This window comes from Typopeltis vanoorti, chromosome 22 (genome assembly GCF_054136105.1).
Source record: "Typopeltis vanoorti isolate ZY-2024b chromosome 22, IOZ_Tvanoo_1.0, whole genome shotgun sequence".
In the NCBI taxonomy this organism is placed as follows: Eukaryota; Metazoa; Arthropoda; class Arachnida; order Uropygi; family Thelyphonidae; genus Typopeltis; species Typopeltis vanoorti.
Genome location: NC_143570.1, coordinates 6,297,485 through 6,320,521, shown reverse-complemented (window position 1 = coordinate 6,320,521; position 23,037 = coordinate 6,297,485). Strand labels below are relative to the sequence as shown.

Here is a 23,037-nt window from a genome sequence, read left to right as displayed (position 1 = left end):
TCTTTTCATCAAAAAATACAATTCACTTTGCAACTGGAAAAAGATAATCAACTACCATTTTTGGATACCCTAATCAAGAAACTAGCAGATGGACATATCAAACCAACAGTCTACTGCAAACCAACACACTGGATGCTACCTTCATTTCAGATCAACTCACCATATTTCCCAGAAGCTCAGCATAATATATGTGCTCAAAAATAGAACTACGAACATCATCTCAGAAGAAAAAGAACTCTATGATGAAATTACTCATATATCAGAGGCATTAATAAAAAATGACTATCCAAAGAATCTAATCAACAAGATTCTTCATAGAAACCCCCCCCCCACACACAATAACAACCGACCATCACTCAATACAGTTCATCCTTAGTTAGTTATTCCTTATGCAGATACAGTGTTCAAGAAGATCGCAAAACTTTTTAAACCTTTCAACATCAGAGTTGCGTTCAAACTGGTCAAGACTGTCTGCCACATTTTAAAATCGCCAAAAGACATTAATCCTTTTTTTCAAACACGCTGGAGTGTACAACATCCCATGTGCTTGTGGTCTAAACTGTATATAGGACAGGTGTCGAGAAGCCTCGAAATCCGAAAAAAAGAACATATAGGAGATGTTAATAACAACAGAACAGACAACTCAGGTCTAGCCCATCATTTTGCAATTATTAACCATACCATTGATTGGGACAGCAACTCCATGCCTTACCTAGAAGAAGATTTCCACTGTTGAAATTTCAAAGAAGCCATTGTAGTCCTCCGTTCTGGAGAAAATCTTAACAGAAACCAGGGAATAATAAGAGCTGATATATGGAAAACCTTAATAAGATCAGTCAGCCTGCCAGAATTTAATTTCGCTCAAAACTACAGAATCTGCTCTCATAACAGTGACTAACACAACACGCTCCATGCGAGTAATGTTACGTGTTCTGTTTTAATGTTTAATTTATACGACAGTATTACTCCATTTTCTATGTACTAGCCACTTTGAGTTTTTTTTTTTTTTTCTCTTACCATTATCCGTTATAAGCCCTGAGCTGGACAGCCCTGTCAGCAAAACTTGTTGGTATTAGATGTTTATAAATCATTGTCCATTAAAGATCAATATATATTACAATTTAATTATATGTTTGAATATAATTAAATTATATTTAATTAATTTAATTTAATTATTTTATTATAATCTAAATTAATTAACTAAATTAATTTAGATTATAACCAAATATAATCTAAACAATAATAATTTATTGTTACATAATTTATTGTTATATTGTTACACTATTATTATTATTATTTCGGGCGACTACAGGAGTCCTTAGACTCATCGAGGGAGGCCCTAAACATCATGTCCACACAACTATGCAATTACATTCTCACAGTATCTATCATACCTTGTCTTGAACTCGTTCACCGTCATAGCACCCACAACAGACTCTGGCAGCTTATTCCACTCATTTACCACTCTAAAAGTAAAGAACCCAGCTCTAACACCCCTGCTAACCACACTCTTGCCCAGCTTCCATAGGTGTCCCCTAGTTCTCCCACCACCTGTCCTGATCTCAAAAATATCCTCTGAATTAATCCTATAGAATCCCTTTAGCAATTTGAATGTCTCAATCATATCTCCCCTCCTCCGCCTATCAACTAGTTTCTGCAACCCACAAATCTTCAACCTGTTCTCATATGGTTCATTCCATAGACCTGTTATCATCTTAGTCACTCGCCTCTGGATCCTCTCCACCTCCTCCCCATCAAGAAGGAACCGAGGTGACCAAATCTGGGCACAGTAGTCGAGATGAGGTCTTATCAAGGCTCGGTACAGAGGTACAATAACTTGCTTGTCTCTGCTCGTCAAGGTATTTTTCAACAACCAAGTGAGTTGATGAGATAATTTAGCTACTTTTGCAATGTTCCCCCTAAACTTTATCTCCCTATCCACCAACACTCCCAAGTCCCTGGCCTCATCAATCTCTTGGAGTACAGTTCCACCAATGTGGTATACTGCTGCTAATCTTTTCACCCCAAAATGCATAACCTTACATTTTGTCACATTAAATTGACATCCATTCTCCTTAGCCCAGAACTCCAATCTATCTAAGTCATCCTGCAAGACTTTGACATCTTCTGCATTCACTATTGCCCGACCCAACTTTGCATCATCAGCGAACAAATGAATTGTTCCACTTAGATCCTTCCCTATATCGTTAATGAACAGATTAAACAGCAGTGGTCCAAGAACAGAACCCTGCGGCACACCACTAGTCACAGGCCGTCTTTTGGACTCTACTCCTGAATAAACTACTCTTTGATATCTCTCTATCAACCAACCACCTATCCATCTCACCAACCCTATATCCAAAATGAACTTGGCATGGTTGGGATGCCTATGTAACAATAATTTATTGTTACGTATGCATAGTGGATATTAGATCCAACATTATTTCAAAGCCAAATGTTTGTAGAAACTATGAAAGTTTTGTAAAATTGACCTGAGAGAGCTTATGAGAATGCATTCCTCAACATTGGATTAATTTTTAATATGCTATTTAATAAAAACTGCTAGTTAAATAAAATGTTTTACTTAATTTGCAGTGTGGATTAATTTTACATTGCCAAAATGAAGCCATATGGCTCTTTCTTTTAGTAATTCTTTTTATGCACCGAGTGAGAGTTCACTTACAAAAAACACATTTCTCTGGCATTTGATTTCCTTAGTACTAAATGATAGTTTTTGCTCTTTTAAGGTTTCTGCCTGGTCTCTGAAGATAACCAACCAGTTCAAAACAGCTGTCAGGCAAGCGAAAACCTTAAAAAAATGCACTGAGAAAAGGAGAATATACGATCTCTTGGGAAGCACTTATGTCTTTTAATTAGTGCATGCTAAGCCAATCCTGATGCTGAGGATTTGTATTCTTGTAAGCTCTTGGGTCAATTTAATGAAACTTTCATAGTTTCTACAAACACTCGGCTTTGAAATAATGTTGGATCTAATATCTACTTTGCCTATGTAATTTTACATGCTGAAATGAAGCTGTGGCTCTTTCTTTTAGTAATAATAATTTATTGGATTTATGTTCAGAGATTATAGTATTTCTTCCTTTGTTTTGTGGTCCCACATAATATATCCATCTGTTTTTTTAGGAAGTTCATTACTGCAATTTGGATTCATTTTTATTATTATTTTTAAATACAATTCATGTTTCACTTCCATATAATAAAATTGGTGTAGATAGAATATTATATAGTCTGACTCTAATATGTTTTTGTAATATGAATGGCTTAAATAAATTATTTTGTCAATTTACTTTTAGAAAATTTAATATTTAATGTCTGTATCATTTTCATCTTCATATGATAAACCATATCCCAGGTTTGGAATTTGTTTATTTGTTCTAATATTTTATTATCGGTCATTATTATTTTGCTCATTACTGGGTTTTCTCCTTTGAAAGTCATTATTTATTTAGTTATTTATTTTTAGATATTTTCACATTATTTGTTATGAGATTTCATTTAATGATTTTAATCTTTGGAAGTTTATTTCTCCCTTGGTTAGACTATAATAAATTTAGTTTAATCCTTTATCCAAGTGTAAGCAAACAAAGTTTGTGCCTGAAAATATCTTCAGGACTGAGGTAAGGTGGTGCAACTCTGAGCAAAGGTGGACCAAGCTCTCATCACTCCCTGTTTCAGTATCTCCCATAATGCAAAGCACATCTCCTTGCAGACATGTATACTGCTATGCAAAGGAAGGGCCACTACACTGACTGGTTTCGACCTTCATTGAGGTGTATTTAAGTAGACCTCTCTAAAAATTAGATGATCCCGAAAGATCGCCCAAATCGGCTTTGTTCCACCCAGCAACAGGCTCACCCAGTCACCAAGAAGAACTTCTCAGCGTTGGCTCTACCCAGTGGCAGTCTCACCTCACCACCAGACAGAGTCATAATCTCAGTGGTGGCTCTACTCAGAGACAGGCAAAAACCTACCCCAAGCCAGAAGCAATAGGAGAGGTCATATTTACCTATACGAGTTGCCAACAGGTGTACCACCTTATTATTGAATTACTCTGGATTTAGAGAAAGATGTTGGAAGTTTATTTTGCACTTGGTTAGACTATAATACATTTAGTTTAATCCTTTATCCAAGTGTAAGCAAACAAAGTTTGTGCCTGAAAATATCTTCAGGACTGAGGTAATGTGGTGCAACACCAGGCAACTCCGAGAAAAAGTGGACCAAGCTCTCATCACTCCCTGTCTCAGTATCTCCCATAATGCAAAACATTTTAATCTTTGTAAATCATCTTCTGATGCAGCTAATATAATTTGGTCATTTGCAAATAATAATGCATCTAACCTTGTTTGTGGATTTATTTGTATTCCAAATGGGTCCTGCTATTTCCAAATTGTTATTATTTTATTTATTATTATGTGACACCTCCAGGGAGTCCAAAGACTCATCGAGGGAGAGTGTCCCAACAGCATCGAACAATTGAACTCATCCAACTATTAACCGCGCTCAAACTTGCTTAACTTTTTGCGTGAGCCATTAGTAGCAGAGGCTCTACCAATCGACCAACCTTTGCTGGCAAAAGTTGGTCGATTGGTAGAGCCTCTAATAATTTATATTATTATTATTTTTGTGGTATCTCCACAGAGTCTAAAGACTCATCTTGGGAGACCCAAACTAACTGTTATATATACACAAACTTATCATACCTCTTCTTAAACTCATTCCTGTTAGGGAACTCGCAACTAATTCTGGCAATCCATTCCACTCATTCACCACTCTCCATTCAAAAAGTCTAGTCTGCACACCCTCACTAACCACGCTCTTTCACATCTTCTACAGATGATCCCTAATTCTCTGACTATTTGTCATATATTGAAAATTTACCTTTGCATAAATTTTATAAAATCCTTTTAGTATCTTATCAGATTCTATCATGCTTCTTCTTTTCTACCTATCAACTAAACTTTGTAACCCATATGCTTTCAACCTATCCTCATAGGGAGCATTCCACAGACCTGTCACCAGCTTAGTCACTCATCTCTGAATCTTCTCTACCACCTCCTGATCCCCAAAAACACAGGTGACCAAATCTATGCAGTAGTCAAGATGTAGCCGCATCATAGCCTTTAAAGAGGAATAATAACTTCATCTTTACTTGTTAGTGTGCTTTTCACACTAACAAGTAAAATAGTTATTCTGACAAATGCCTATGCAATTTCCAGCAGTAGCATGGTGTAGCCATTTTCTTTATCCACTTCTGCTGTCACTTTATTATAAAACATGAATAAATTACTAAGACCTACCCTTTACGAAGCTATGTTGCCCACTATAGAATATCACATCCCTATCCACCTCACTGATATATATATATATACCTCAAGAGTAGAGATGATAGAGTACATCCTTGCTGTATTCCTCTTGATATGCCTTTCTAATCTGATACTTACTTAATTTCCTGTGGATATATATATACCCCTCCACACACATACAGGGTGACCCATAATTTATGGAACATTTTGTAGAAAGGCCCATCTGAATGGAAGGCATTTATATGATATGGTTTTTCATAACTAATAAAAAAAACTGTGGTGATGTTAAAAAACTTACGCAGTTGCTTCACAAAAATGGGCTTTTTCTACGGCATGTTTCATGACTTATGGGCCACACTGTGTGTGTGTATATATATATATATTATTAATTATATATATATATATATGTATATATATATATATTATTAATTATATACATATATATATATATATATATAATATATATATATATATACATATATATATATATATATATATATGTATATATATATATTATTAATTATATACATATATATATATATATATATATGTATATATATATATATTATTAATTATATACATATATATATATATATATATATAATTAATAATATTTTTGCAGCCTCCATGGAGTCTATAGACTCATCGTGGGAGGCCTACTCAATAGCAACTTCATATCTATCATAATGAACTTTCGAGTTACTTACACTCCCTGCATTCACAATGCACTTCAGCAATGCATTCCACTCACCAACAACTCTCCATGTAAAAAATCTGCTCTTCACACCCTTCTTCTCCACATCTTTATACAACTTCCAGGGATGACGTCTCATCCTTCTCATCTTAACATCCACTCTTTTTTATAATTCCTTCTGTATTAATCTGATAGAAACCTTTAACTGACTTGAAAGTCTCGTCATATCTCCTCTTTTCCTCCTATCCACCAACCTCTGTAATCCACATTCCCTCAAACACTCTTCATAGCCAACACTTCAGAGTCCTTATATCACTTTGGTCATCTGTCTTTGGACCGTCTCTAGTGTTTCCACATCACAATGAAAACTAGATGACCAAATTTGAGCTTAGTAATCCATGTGTGGTCTGACCAATGCCTTATATAGAGGCACCACCTCCTTATCACTACATGTGAATGTTCTTTTTATCATATAAGAAAAAAAAAAAAAATATATATATATATATATTATTATTATAACAAACCTCCATGGAGTCAAGAGACTCATTGTGGGAAGTCCCACTCTCAAATGCACAGTTCATTGTACCTAGGCTTAAATGCATTCACTGTCTCTGCACTCACCACACACTCTCAGGCAATGCATTCCAATCACTCACTGCTCTCTATGCAAAAAGTCTACTCCTCACCCCCCCTTGCTCACACCCATCTTATACATTTTCTAGGGATGGCGTCTCGTTCTCTCCCTTGTTTCCATATATTCAGTGAAAAGTCTCATCCATGCTAATCTGGTATATTCCTTTTCCATCTGTTCTTTATTTCCAAGTTTTGTTGATGCTTTTATCCAGATATATATATATATATATATATATATATATATATATATTTCTTAACATGACTGTAAGAATTAGTTTGGTATATTTAATCAGCTAACATTTCAAATAGTTTTTATGTGTGAATTTTAGCATAGGCTTTTTTTTCTTTTTTGAAATTCTGTTCTCTTTTCAGTTAATGATTTTAAATTTGAATATATGCATCAGCCTTTTTTCAGGTTTCCTAAATAACCTAAACAGGTTATTTAGGAAACCTGTTTTCCTAAAAACAGGTTTCCTAAATAACCTGTATTTAGGAAACTAATTCCTCTATGTTGTTGCAGTCATCTTTTTTTCTTTTTTTTTTTAATTGATAAAAAAAAACACCGTTTTTTCAAGGAGCTAGGAGCCAATCTCTTATGGAGGTTGCTGGGTTTTTTCTCCCAGAAACTTGGGTTTTTCATCCTGCATACAGACAAATCAGCCCTTCCGAATACACACAATTTAACAACAAAAAATACTGGTGGTGGGCAGTAGATGGATGGTAGTAGAGGTTCAGTGTAGTGGTGGAGATGGAGAGCTGTAGAGTTGGTGTCCTCCCTCGATGAGTGTTCGGACTCTTTGGAGGTGTCACAAAATAATAATAAGAATTAATAAAGAATTTCAAGTCTTTCTTTAAATTTTTCATCAGTGATTTACAGTTTCATATTTATATTGTCTTCTCCTGGTATGTTTTGTAGTTCTGACAGTAATATTTTCTTTCAGATCATTCTTTGTTTTATTAAATTTTGCTTTATTATCATCAGACCACTGATTTGTGAAAATGGATATACCCATTTTTCTGTTGTGTGTTAGTTTTACATTTTTCTTTATTTTTTATTCATTCATTTTTTTATTTTATGGTTTTTGGTTGGCTTTACTATATCCTTTTCTAGTTCTATTACAAATTCTTCCATATTTCTTCATGCTTTTTTCTTAACTTTTTTTATTTGCAGTAACACTATTTCTCTTGTAGTCTTTCTGCTTCTAGAAATGTAGCCATTTCTGGTAACTGTCTTTTTCGATTTTTATTATATTTTCTATTTCTCTGTTCCAGTTACATAGTCCACTTTTCCTTTTCCATCTGTTCTTTATTCCCAAGTTTTGTTGCTGCTTTTATCCAGATTTGTTTTATCCCATTCCTCCTCTTATGTCATTTGATTCTTATGTTGTTTCAGTTTTTTTACCAATGCATTCTTGATATTGCTATTTAATACTGGAACCTTGAAATGAAGCATTTTGCAAAATCTCACATGATTAATGCTGTATCATGCTCGCTTTTACAAGTTTTACCTAGAAGGAAAATTATATAAGGAATTGTCATTGTTTAAAATAATAAAATTCTTGTATGTAGTAGCTTTATTATAAAATAATTTGTGTTATTCAAATTGGTGTTGCATGAGTTGTGATGTCAGCATATACCAGTCAGTTGATCTATGGCTACATATTGTATCATGATGTTGGTCACTTGCATTTCACATAAGGTTCAGTGAATGTACAAGTGTACCAGAAAATTTTAAGAATTGCTACCCACTATCAGAGATCAGCTTACTGTAACAACAAACTGCATCTTTCAGGATGATTCTGCCTTTTTTCATAGGGCAAAAAGTGTAAATACTTCTAATATATCCCATAAAGTAATGAATTGAATTTAGTACTTAAAAAAGTTAATTTTTGTTGCAGGTTAATAAGTGGCTCAATGAACGCTCGATTCAGCAACTACTGTGGCCAGGAAACTGCCCAGATCTCAATCCCACTGAGGATTTGTAGTACCAAATGGCTGAAATACACAAGAAGCCAATAAAGAAGCCATAATAAGGGTTGAAGCTATGAATTGATTGCGTTCATCAGGAAATTGATTTTGTCAATGTCCTACTGATGCCAAGCTGTAATCTTTATTACATCTTGGCATCCTCCTCTTTCCTTTGCAAGAAGAGGAGGACCCATGAAGTACAAAGCAGAGAAAAGCGAATTTTCAGCTTTGAATGTTAGTAAAACTGTGAGATGAACTAAATTTTGATACTGGTATTTGTTTTTCCAGTGAAAATATCACTTTCCACTCCATTCTGAAATATTTGCAAATTTGTGAAGTTTGTTGTCATTTCCTAATTATGTCACATCTTGTACTAAAAAGAGCCAAATATTAATCAAAAATAAAAACGTTATTGCACTTGACGTTCTTCATTATTTGTGACAATTATTGTGCTATTATCCCTTTTCAAATAGGCATCGAAATTTAATTACCAAAAAAATATGGTTACAGCAGGTGATGCAGTTTCTCTGAACATGAGTGTATGTTCCAAAGAGCAACATGGAATCTGCAGAAAAGTTCCTTTTATTGGAAGTGTATTTGGAACTGCTCAATTAAATGCATTCCTATTGTTTAAGTACTTGTTCTTCATTTTTTAAATTGAAATAAAAAAAGATGTGTTTAAGGAAACTTGCCTACTGAAAGAAGGGGGGTATAAGCAAATATATTAGTTAAGACCTTTTAACACCTAATGCACTTGTCTGTTACCAAGATTCAAGAGAAACTTTGATTCTCGTATGGCCAAGTGAAACAACAAAAATTTTAGCTGAATGCTGTTTGCACAGTTTGTTTTGTAAAGAGTCTGATGTTATCTCATAGTATTGAATTCAACTGTAGGAGAGCTTCATTCTTTAGAATAAACATGTTGATCTTTAAAGTCAGTGCACCACCATGGATACAAATCTGAAATATTCTAACCAACTAAAATAAACATATATATATATATAATTATATTATTACTTGTACTCCATGAGTGGCTTTAATAAATAGGTTGAATATAGGTGGAGGAATAATATAATTGGAGCAATCAAACTCTCTCTGTTTTCAAATATAATGAATTGGTGCAGTCAACAGGATATTTGTAGACATACAAATGACATACATGGTCAGTCTAAGAATTACTCAATATGAGTTCAGTAATAATTTCTCATAGTCTGATTCTCACAGTTAAATTCAATACTGAGAGATAACATTAAATACTTTACAAAACAAACTGAACACCTCGTTCAGCTGAAAGTTCTTTAGTTTCACTTGCCCATATGGAAATTTCCTTTACAGCACCCATTTTATCACTGTTCTATATATCTTCCCTTATTTATTTTTTACTCACTCATTCAGTCTATTTTATCTTTTAAATTCCTCAAATACAATAGCTAAAGATCCCACTTGTCCAATATACTTGAATATTGTCTTCTAGTTTCCTTAAGCAAGTTTTTTAATGCATTTATCTTTCATTTTCTGAAGGCATAAAGAATTAATTGAGTAGTATCAACTGCACTTCCAATAAAAGGAAGTTTTCTGCAGATTCCATATTGCTCCTTGGAATATCCCTTGCTTTTCATTAAGCACAAAATAATCTCACTAATCTATGAAGGCTTGATACTTTATACTGTTCAAGGAGAGGCATGATAGATTGTGTGGATTGTTTATGTCTCCTGCAATGAGTCTTTGGACTCCATGGAGGTTCCCATACAATAATAATAATAACCTCTGGTAAATTTTGAAACTTTTTAAAATTTCTTTTTATATTATGTTATAAATATGGCTGGATCAATAATATCCTCCTTTCTTTTAAGGTTACACGGTGATCAGCATTCATATTTATGAATTTAGGGACACAAAACACACATGTTGAAATGATTATTTTACTTATTATTAATAAAATAACACTTGACGTTTCAACCCCTGCATTGAGGTCAGAAAGATGTATCAGAAAGATATATGGAAACCAAGCTACATGCGCTTTTACTCTTAAAAGGTAAATTAAATCTATGCTGTTAATTGATCTTTTTCTTAGCCTGACCTCTAGTGATAAAAAATAAATAAATAAAAAATAAAAAAAGGAAAAAAAAATAAAGAAAAATAAAATAAAAAATAAATAAAAACTACAATAAACTCTGCTAAAGTCTTCCTGTAATAAAATTCTTCTGGATTTGTACATTTCAGATTGTTATACTATGATTTTCTTCAATTATATTCTAATTTTAATATTTTCACTTTAGCTTCAAAATAAAAATCAATTAATCCGAAGTTTGGAAACACTTTAAGAAATGTAGAAATGAGGAAGATCAGTTGCAGTTATTGTCCACATTTTTTAACACTAGTAGACTGTTAGGGCATTTAGAACTTATGTATAAATCATATTTTAGAAGGTGATATTCTCTAGCTATAACTGCTTTCAGGGATGAGAAACCCGAGTTTCTGGAAGGAAAACCATGTTACCTCCATGTTAGGTAGGATAATTCTTGTTCACTTAATGAAAAGTGTGATTGTGCACAGGAATGGGGATGTGAGTTCAGTGTTGCAAAATGTAAGGTTTTAAAATTTGGGAAACAAAGATGGGATGCAGAATTTATGCTTAGTGAGGATATATTGTCAGAGGTGGAGGAAATAAGAGATCTAGGAGTGACAGTGGATAAGGATCTGAAATTTAGGGGACACATTGCCAAAATTGTGAAGACAACACAAAGAATTCTGGGAATGATGCAGAGGACACTAACTTGTAGAAGTAAGGAGATTCTTGTTCCACTGTATAAGGCTTTGATTAGGCCACACATGGACTTTGTGCACAGATTTGGTCACTTGGTTTTCAAAAGGATGAAGAGATGTTGGAAAGGGTCCAGAGATGACTTACTAAGGTTGTTTCTGATCTCTGGAATGTCAAATATGAGGAAAGGTTGAGAAGATTCAATTTACAGAGTCTAGTGGATAGGAGGAAGAGGGGTGATATGATAGAGACCTACAAGTTAGTAAGAGATGGCTATAGGATCAATGTTCGAGAGATTTTACAGCAAATGGTGGGAGATCAGGGGAGAACCAGAGGACATCCCTGGAAGCTGTATAAGGAGGGTGTGAGCAAAGTATCAGAGTGCAGAGAATTTGAGCATGTTTAAGGTGTGGTATGATGAGCTGTGTGTGACAAAAGGACCTCCTAGACGAGTCTTTGACTCCATGGGGTCTTGGGATAATAATAATAATAAAAAGCCCCTTAAAGTTTCCTCTCATCCTGACAAGAATTTAATTCAAGTAATTTCCAATTGAAAGACAATGTTAATTGAAGGGAAGTGTTAATTACTTAAATAAATCTTTCAATGACACATAAATAATGGAAAATCAAATCACAAAGGCTCACAACTTTGGCAAATCACTCCTATTTTGGAAAAATGTACCTCTTGAAACCATATTCAGTACAGAAAAATATCCACTATTATATACTGGAAGAACATAAGTTAAATGTGTTTTAGATGCTCTGAAATACATTTAATATATATTATACTATTGGGTTGTTGCAAATGAAATGGCCAATTTTAAGGACAATTGAAAAAGAAGAGAATAAAAAGAATAATGCCTGTTTAAACAAAGTAATCTCCAGCAGTATCAATGCATTGTTGCCAATGTGTGACAAGGTCATTTATACCACATTTGTAAAAATCAGAGTCTCTGGAAGTGATGAAGTCCTCCACCGACCGATAAATTGATGTGTTGTTGGCAAAGCGTTTCTTGGACAAAAAATGGCTCAAATGCCGGAAAAAATGGTAATCTGTTGGGGAAATGTCAGGAGAGTATGAAGGATGAGACAATTTTGTATCCCAAATTGTTGATTTGCTGTATGGTTGATCTGCCGTATGTGGTCGGCCGTTATCCTGAAGCAATAGGACTCCATGTCTGTTCACAAGTGCTGGTTGCTTAAGGCACAATTTGTCATGCATTTGCAGCATATCTGTACAATATCGAGCTGCATTTATCATTTCACCTGGTGGAAGGAATGAGTAGTGAATAGCAGAAGACCACCATACAGTAAACATCTTCATTGGATGCAGAGGTGCCTTTGGAGTCCTTCCTGGAGCGTCTTTCACTCCCAACCACTGCGATGAATGTGTATGATTGTCATAGAATATCCACTTCTAATCCATAGTCACAATTTGTTGCAGGAACCTTTCTTCTTTACTTCATAAGAGAGAAGAGCACACTTCCAAATGCTCTGCTTTGTTTTCATCAGTGAGTTCATGAGGCACCCACTTATCGAGCTGCCTTACTTTTCCTATTATTGCCAAGTGCTGTGAAACAGTTGAGAAGTGTACATTTAGTGTCTGGGTGATCTCTCATACAGTTTGTCGTGGATCTGATTCGATTAAATCCTTTAATTCATTCGAATCAATGGAAAAGGGCGATGACCACGGGGTTCGTTTTGTAGCCTCAAATCTCCTGAGCTAAATTTTGCAAACCAATGGCGAGTGGATATCTCATTAGTTGTTTCTCCACTGAATGCTTTATTGATGTTTTTTACTGCAGTCGCTGCAGAATTTCCCAATTTGAACTCGTAAAGGTATAGCAACCTTAATTGACTGGGTTCCATGATTGACTTGATGTCGGTAGTATTCAATGTTTAATGCTCATTGAACAAAACAAATACTACAAGTGCATCATCCACGTGTGATGCCGTCACATGACATAAACACATTTGCATATACCTCAGCACTTGCTTTCTTCAGCAACCAGTAGAAACCTGACAGTCATTCAACAGCCATTCATTTGCAACAATCCAATATTTTCCCTTTAAAATGAAGATTCTTATGACCATCTGAATATCAAACAGCAAAAAAGTTGGATACCCAAATAAATTGAAGATCTCCGAGGATACTGAAACATTTTTTTTTTTACACAAAACTTCTTCAGCATTTTACATACAGTATCAGCTTGTGTATAAATTGGTATGCATATGGAATTGTTGAGGACCATTGACTCTCAAATCCACATTTAAATTCTTATAAATATTGATAATATTTTCATTAATGTAAACATATTAATTTCAAATATGTTTACTGGTGCCATTTCTAAAATATCACAAAGCATTAAAGCTATGAATTGTAAAAGTACATGATATTCTTATTTCTTGTATTAACTATCTCTTTCTCTTCCCTTAGTATATAAACAATGGATGAAAGATCATGGTGGAGTTATAGTAAATATCGTAATGGATAATATTAGAGGATTTCCTATGATGGCGTAAGTAACACGTACAGAATTAAGTTCTGAGAAGCTTGTATGTTATTATTATTTGCGATAAAGCAAAATCTGTTTAAGTAGTTTAAATAAAACCTAATGAAGAGATTTTATTACTGCTTAGAACCACCACCATAGAATCACAAGGCTCATCATGGAAGGTTTATCCTGGACAACACATCGTGGACCACCCCTTACTCATTCACTGTCTGCACCCTCCTCACCCTCTCAGACTATAAATTTATCAGTTTTGAGCTAAATTATCATATATGAACATCTTCTGCAGAGTTAAGATAAAGTAAAATCTGTTTAATTAATTTAAATAAAACCTACTAGAGAGATTTTTATTACTGCTTGGGACCACCATAGAATCATGAGGTTCATCACATGGAATGTTCATCCTGGATTTTGTATTAAAGTATTTTGCATTTATCCTATAAAATCTGCTTAGGAGCATTCCATGTCATGTTACCATCTTGGTCACTTGTCTCTGAATTATCCCCACCACTTCCTTTTCCCAAGAAATCCAGGAGACAAAGTTTTATTGCAAGGCACAATAACTTCCTTATTTCTACTTGTCAGTGCGCATTCTTCAAAATACAAATGCCCCTTTATGCAATTTTGCCTGCTTGTGCAGTGGATCTCCCCAAAATCTCCTGTCTCAATGGTATCTTACAGTATAATTTCTTGTGCTGTAAAACTGAGAATGGACATTAGCTGGTCTAGTCAGCCAAGTGATTAACATGCTGCTCTCCAGGTTGCATGTTCAAATCACACCATGGGCATGGACGTTCATGATTATCTTCAGGTGGCAGATGAATTTCATCACCCTGTTTAAGACCACTTTCCCCACTTATTGGAGGCCTGAAGTGGTTTAAACATAGACATGTTTGACCTTGAGATCTGTAACGGTGTTTTCCAAAGTATGGTACTTGTACTATCCCCCACTACCACCACCCAGTACACAAAATGTCTTTAAGGAGTATGAGGCAATTTTTTAAAAAAAACTTTGCCTCTTTTTTTTTTATGCTGTATTGGTGCAGATAGCTGCAGGTTTATCCAATAATTAATTTTTCAAGAAATAAAAAAAATCTAAAGAAAGTTTTAAACAAAATGTTTCTCTTGGTATGTATCAACTAAATCTCCATTAGGGCCACGTCTGGTTGACGGTGCAGTCACGTTCCAACTGCATTGTTTGAACAGTTTACATTTAAAATTTAAATTCAAGTAGTTTGACTCTCTTCCCAACAGAAACAATTTCATTTGTTTTATTAAAATATTTCATTTTTGAAAATTTTAATTTCATAATTTTTGTTTCTGCTGTATGCTCACTGGATTCATAAAACTAAAATGTGTTTAATAATTAAAAAAAGTTTCATATGTTTTTAATTTATTATAATGCAAATATTAAAAAATATTTTACAAAATAATCTTTATAATTATTCGTGTTTGAATGAAACATTATAACTTCTCCCAAATTGCTTTTGCCTGAGAGGGAAGTACAGTATTATTAAAATTTTAAAAGGGTTACATGGGTACTGAAAGTTTGGGAAACACTGATCTGTAAGGTTATTGGATTATGTAAAAATATGCTAGAAGTCTGCAAGATTCCCTGATTAAATTGAATAACTGTTGTAATAGATATGGTATGAAGGTCAGCAATAACAAGACAAAGACAATGAAAATAGGTAGAAGCATTGAAAATATCAACTGCATTGATGGAGAACCTATAGAACAAGTAAATTATTTCAGCTACTTAGGCATGATTTTTAGTGAAAATGGTAAATTAAATATGGAAATGGACAACAGAATCAACAAAGCTGGTATGGTAGGAAGTCAACTTAAATTTATATGGAATAAGAGAGAAATTGGTCAAAACACTAAATTAACTGTATACAAGATAGTGTTCAAGCCAATTTGAAATCATGAATCTGAGAGCTAGGTCAGAAGTAAAACACTTGACAAGAGACCACAGATAAGAGTCCTGAGAAAGATTAGGGATGTGAACAGATGGTATGACAGAGAAGAGTTGAGAAGGAGGGCGATAATTGCAAATGACCTTATGTGCAGGTTATGCTGAAGGAGTGGTGTGGAGTTTGTGGACGTGTGGAGTGAGTTTGATGGGCAAAAGGACTTATACAAGATGGACGGTTTGCATCTGAATGGATTTGGTGTATGGGGACTGGAAAAAGTGAAAGTGCATTTGCAGAATCAGGGAAACTAGAGCTATTAGGGAGGGGGGGGGAGTGGATATACAGACATCAGGGAGGCAGTTGAGTGTAAGAATGTGTATAATATGCCTGAGCTAGTACGAAGGACAACAAATCAGAATGGGATAGTTAGTATAAGGCATCAAGATAGAGGTGGGACTAACAGGCTTCTGCACTTCATGTATACTAGTGCCAGGAGTATTAGGAACAAGAAGGAAGAATTTTTGGCCTTGGTTGGCTCTTCCTGGCCACAGGTTATTGGCATTAGTGAGACATGGCTGACAGAAGATGATATAGCTAGTGGGATAAAATGTGAAGTGTATAGTGTGTTTAGGAGGGACAGAGAGAAAAGAATGGGGGGAGGAGTGTTATTGATGACAGTCGATAAACTGCAACCAAGGAGAATTGAAGTTGAACTGCAGGATTGTGAAGAGAGCACATTTGAGGCTATTTGGTGTGAGATTGAGACTAGTGGAACATACTATCTCCACCATCTATTCCAGGTGATGGAATAGATGGTGGAGATAGTATGCATAAGCAAATAGATGCAATGAGTGGAAGGAGGGTAATTATTATGGGGGATTTCAACTATGGTAACAGTTGATTGGGAGGAGGGAATTGGATTTTATGAAGGTATTAAGGGATAACTACCTGAGACAGCATGTAATGGAATATACTAGGGGTTTGAGAGTGCTTGACCTAGTAATTGCATCTGAGAATTTGACTGTAATGAATATGACCACGTTGCCACCAATTCGTGAGAGTCATCATAAGGTCTTCATCTGGGAGGTGGCTAAATGTGTGGAATTTTCAATTAATAAAGGGTACATGTGGAATTACCTGGCTGGTAAGTATGACAAGCTTAGGAGATTGCTTGGTTCAGTGCTATGGCATGTAAAACTGCAAGGGCTGGTTGATAGTGCATGAGGAGTGTTTGAAGGAGGTAATGGCTGACTGTATACCTAGATTCCGGATAGTAAATCAAGTAGGGGTTAAATGGATGAATAACACCATTAAGCTTGATCTGCAAAAAGAGAAACAACTGTGGAGGGAATTTAAGGAGAAAGGTGACCTGCAGGCCCATGAACAGTATAAAGCACAGGCCAGAAGGGTAATGAGTGTGGTAAGAAAAGCAAAAGCAGATTATGAAAGGAAATTAGCCACACAAGCTAAAGAGAATCCCATACAGATTTTTCGATATACTGCAAGTAAAAGAAAACATTTATATAGCAGAATGATTTTAAGAAATGCCGATGGTAGGGAGGTAACTGAATCAGTTGATATATTGGAATTACTGAGTGAGCACTTTGCAAGAGTATATCATCCAGGTGGTGATATTGTAGGAATGAAGGAACCAATAGCTTATATGGGAATTGAGGTGAATAGTATATTACAAAACCTTAATGTGAATACATTTGTGGAATTGGATGGTATACCAGTTCAGGTCTTACGTGAAGCGGCTAAAAAATTGTCAGTACCCTTGACCATTTTGTTTAATTTGAGTCTCGGGTCTGGGTTAGTCCCGAAGTGGTGGAAAGAGAGGAAAATAGTTCCACTGCATAAAGGAGGTTCCAAAATTGCTGTTGCAAATTACTCACCAATTAGTATATCAGGAGTCATTGTCAAGGTTTTGGAGAAAGTAGTCAAGAGAAAAATACAGGAATGGATAGATGAAAATGGGATACTGTATGGGGGACAGCATAGCTTTGTGAAGGGTAGATCATGCGTCACTAACTTGCTTACATTTCATAACACAGTGACAGCTGAACTGGATAAGGGTAATGGGTATACAGTGATACTGCTGGACCTTGTTAAGGCCTTTGACAGGATACCACATGGAATTCTAATCAGTAAACTGCAGCATATGGGTATGGATATAGGGTTGGTGAGATGGATAGGAGGGTGGTTGATGGAGAGATATCAGAGAGTAGTTTATTCAGGGGTAGAGTTCAAAAGATGACCTGTGACTAGTTGTGTGCCGCAGGGTTCTGTTCTTGGACCACTACTATTTAATTTGTTCATTAATGATATAGGAAAGAATCTGAGAGGAACTGTTCATTTGTTTGCTGATGATGCAAAGTTAGGTAGAGCAATAGTGAATGCACATGATGTAAAAATTTTGCAGGATGATTTGGATAGATTGGAGGACTGGGCTAAGGAGAATGGATGTCAATTTAATGTGACAAAGTGTAAGATTATGCATTTTGGGGTGAAAAGATTAGCAGCAGTATACCACATTGGTGGATCTGTATTCCAGGAGATTGACGAGGACAGGGATTTGGGAGTGTTGGTGGGTAGGGAGTTGAAGTTTAGGGGGCACATTGTAAAAGTGGCTAAATCAGCGCATCAAATCATTTGGTTACTGAAGAATACTTGGACGAGCAGAGACAAGCAAGTTATTGTTCCTCTGTATCTAGCCTTGATAAGACCCTATCTTGGCTACTGTGCCCAGATCTAGGTGCCAGGTTTTCTTCTTGATTGGGTGGAGGTAGAGAGGATCCAGAGGCGAGTAAGGAAGATGATAGTAGGTCTATGGAATGAACCTTATGAGAACAGGTTGAAGATTTGTGGGTTGCAGAAATTGGTTGATAGGCAGAAAAGGGGTGATATGATTGAGACATTCAAATTATTGAAGGGTTTCTATAAGATTAATTCAGAGGATATTTTTCAGAGCAGGACTGGTGGATGGGAGGACTAGAGGCCATCCATGGAAACTGGGCAAGAGTGTGGTTAGCAAGGGTGTTAGAACTAGGTTTTTTACTTGGAGAGTGGTGAATGAGTGCAATAAGTTGCCAGAGTCTATTGTGGGTGCCATGACTGTGAATGAGTTCAAGGCAAAGTATGATACATACTGTGTGGATGTTGAATAGTTATTCTTGACATAATGTTTAGGGTCTCCCTCGATAAGTCTAAGGACTCCTTGGAGTTGCCCATAATAATAATAATAATAATAGCAATATCATATTAAAAACAAGGATATTCGGAAAGAACTTGACATTGTTAGCATCCAGGAATGTAATAAATTTAGTTTAATCCTTTATCCAAGTGTGTGCAAACAAAGTTTGCGCCTAAAAGTATCTTCAGGACTGAGGTAAGGTGGTACAACACTGGGCGACTCCTTGCAAAGGTGGAGCAAGCTACCAACAGTCCTAACTCAGTATCTCCCATAATGCAAAACACATCTCCTTGCAGATATGTATAATGTTATGCATTAAATGGGAAGGGCCACTACCCAGACTAGTTTCGACCTTTATTGAGCTCTCTTCAGTGGGAGCCAGGCCCAAGTGGAGATACCAAGGCAGAAGCATTAGCAAGGTCATCTCCTCCTATAGGAGCTGCCAAACGGTGTGCCACCTTTTTATTAAATTACTCTGGATTTAGAGAAAGATGTTGAAAGTTTATTTTTCACTTGGTCAGACTATAATAAATTTAGTTTAATCCTTTATCCAAGTGTGTGTAAACAAAGTTTATGCCTGAAAGTATCTTCAGGACTGAGGTAAGGTGGTACAACACCAGGCGACTCCTTGCAAAGGTGGAGCAAGCTACCAACACTTCTATCTTAGTATCTCCCATAATGCAAAACACATCTCCTTGCGGATATGTATAATGTTATGCATTAAATGGGAAGGGCCACTACCCAAACTAGTTTCGACCTTTATTGAGGTCTCTTCAGTGGGAGCCAGGCCCAAGTGGAGATACCTTCTCATTTAATGCATAACATTATACATATCCGCAAGGAGATGTGTTTTGCATTATGGGAGATACTGAGATAGAAGTGTTGGTAGCTTGCTCCACTTTTGCAAGGAGTCTCCCGGTGTTGTACCACCTTACCTCACTCCTGAAGATACTTTCAGGTGCAAACTTTGTTTGCACACACTTGGATAAAGGATTAAACTAAATTTATTATAGTCTGACCAAGTGAAAAATAAACTTTCAACATCTAGGAATGTGTTAACAGAGCTAATCTCAGGTGGTATGGTCACTTAAATAGAATGGAAGAGGAAAGATTAGGAAAACAAGTGTTCTCTGCCAGGTTGGCAGGAAAAAGATCCATAGGAAGACCAAGACATAGGTGGATTAATACAGTAAAAAGTGCCTTAGAAGACAGAAACATAAGATCTGATAATGTTGGAGTCTTGACAGATAACAGACTGATTTTTAGGAAAATTGTAGATATGAAGTTAGTAATAATGTAAATTTTTCATGTAGTACTATCATATCCTGTACACTCCTTGAGAGTTCATGACAGGAATTTGATGATGATGACAAAAAAAAAAATTAATTACAAAAAAATAATAATAAATCTTTAGCTTGTCCATACCAGTGTACCACATGGTTTACAACCTTTGATGGGTGGGAGTCATGTTTAAAAAAATAAATAATAAATCAGATGTCCTTTAAAGGATACTTTCCTATTTGGAGGAAATGCCATCTAAACCCACTCGGTAGTAGATTACCTTCACTGCTTGGTGAAACACCACCTTGCTTGTTAGAGACTTGAAGTGTAGTAGCGCCCCCCCCCGCCAACCTAAGGCACATAATACTAATGCCATCTACACTGCTAGATCATGTTGGGAGGGGGGAGAGAGAGAGAGAGATCATGTGGTGGTACATGGGGGGGGGGACTATTAATGGCATGGAGACTGGATGCTCTGTATGAGTGGCACATGGAGAATATCTCCTGCAACTGCATGTTCCTCTGTATATTTCTCTTCACTTCTTATTATTATTATTCAGGCCTCCATGGAGTCAAAATACTCATTGCGGGAGGTCCTTCCTAGGAAACACAAAGTCTATCAAGACTCATCACTGGAGGTCCCTCCTAGGAAACACAGTCTTTCCGAACCGTTCTTCCTCTCACCACTCTATCAGGCAATGCATTCCATGGTTCAGCCACCCTCCATGCAAAGAAACCACTCCTCACCCTCTTGCTCACAGCTTCCTTTCGTAACTTCCAGGGATGGCTCCTTTTCATCCTTCCTTCTGTTCAATCAAGCGAAACAACTTCCCAGTGTCAACCCTGTAACCACCTCTCAACATTTTAAAAGTCTCAATCATATCACCTCTCCTTCTTCTATCTACCAAACTCTGCAGTTCACATTCCCTCAGCTGATCCTCATAACTAACATTGTATAGTCCTGAAACCATCCCTGATAGAAGTTTGTTACCTTTTTTCCTTTCTGAAAAGAAAAATTTACATATTTATTTATTCATTTGATAAATCATTTCTACATGACCATTTCTGATGATTTTCAGTGACATTTATTTATATGTAATTATTCATATTATCATATATAGATTTTGCATTCCATAATATTTTAATTAGGCATTCTGGAGCAGCTAGAGCTGGAGTTATGAATCTTACAAAGTCTCTTGCAATCGAATGGGCAGAAAATGGAATTAGAGTAAATTCTGTTGCTCCAGTAAGTTTAGTTGTAAATATTTTATATGGAAGGATTATAGTGAAGTTGTGGTGATAAAATTTAAAAAAAATATAACATAATTTAAAATAAAATAATGGATATCTTAATTTAAATTGTTCATCAAATTAGCAAGGGTTTCTACTGTTGGGAAAGTGTCCCAAACAGATGGACAGTCCCTGTTAAGTAAACAAATAACCAAACAGTGAATTCTAACAGCATTCTTTGGGAACTTCAGCATTCAAAACCTAGACTCACAAACATCTCTGCATGGAAAGACTGCAAAAGACTATCAGCAGCTCTCTTACGAATACTCCTCCTTTCCTTTGTTGATTTTTGCTCTTTTGATCAAATGCCTGACCTAAACATATAAAGAAATTATCCTTACTAGAATGAAAGCCTTCATCTTCTATTCCTCCCAAAAGTTCAGTCTACTATACAAACCTAGATTTTTCCAATGAACCTGTCAAGGCAGACCAAGAATAATTCAGTATATCATAAGGGGCTTAAAACCAAAACTATAGCACTTCACTCAGAGTTTAAAGCAGAAAACAACTACAAAAAGACCATCAGCAAATCAGATGCAGATTTTGCAAGGGTCGAGTGCAAAAAAAGTTTTTTTTTCGAATGTTAATGAAGACTTCTGGTCCCTTTCCAAGACCACTGGGTGCAATCTCTGCCCTTACCCGTTTCCACAGATCTCTCCTTCTTTTACATCAAGAAGTACATATGTAACAATTACCCAAAGACAAAAGCTGACCAGATGACTTCATGCTGTCCTTCCAATTCCTGAATTGATCATTAAGGCAAAATAGTGCATACCTGCTTTGGTCTCTCATCAGAAAAATGCTCAGAAGAATCCACAACAGTTGGATAGTCTTCTTGACCAGATGGTATCCCTCCAGTTGTACTTAAAATTTGTTTTCCATAACCAACACCCATCCTATGCCATCTTTACAGTCTCATATTCATTTGGCATCTATCCTGCAGCATCAAAACAAGCTATATCCAATTCATCCCAATGAAAGGAGATCAAAGCCAGTCTTCTATCATTCCATTACACTCACTCAGTTCTATTGAAAGTAATGGAGAAAGTCATCAACAGTCAAATTCTTCACCACCAGTTATCAGTGATTTCCAGTAATCAGCGACCACCAATATGGATACTGCTGCTCTTGATTCACAGCAGCAGTTTGGTGACACTAGACATATCGAAGGCATTTGATTGGGTCTGACACAAAGGCCTACTTACCAATTGTTATATAGCCTACCATCAACTGTTTACAATTGGATTGCAAATTTTCTCTCTCACTGTTCACTGTATGTAATGGTAGATGGTTTCCTCTTTTCAGATTTCTCCACCACTATCAGAGTACTTCAGGGCTCTATATACTTATGCACATACTCTCCTGTTCATAAATGATTTTGTGTTGCTAACTTCAAATCTTATTAACATTTTACAGAAGGCATTTGATTGGGTCTGACACAAAGGCCTACTTACCAATTGT

The 23,037-nt window shown here is 35.8% G+C and overlaps 1 protein-coding gene across 1 annotated transcript in view; it reads left to right on the top strand.

Annotated features, from left to right (window-relative positions):
* LOC150094134 (peroxisomal trans-2-enoyl-CoA reductase-like) overlaps positions 1-23,037 on the top strand; it is a 185,615-nt gene that overhangs the window by 128,433 nt on the left and 34,145 nt on the right. The window contains exons 4-5 of the mRNA XM_090411729.1: positions 13,821-13,902; positions 21,436-21,532. Of these exons, the coding sequence (XP_090267855.1) occupies positions 13,821-13,902; positions 21,436-21,532 (179 nt within the window). The remainder of the gene's footprint in view (positions 1-13,820; positions 13,903-21,435; positions 21,533-23,037) is intronic.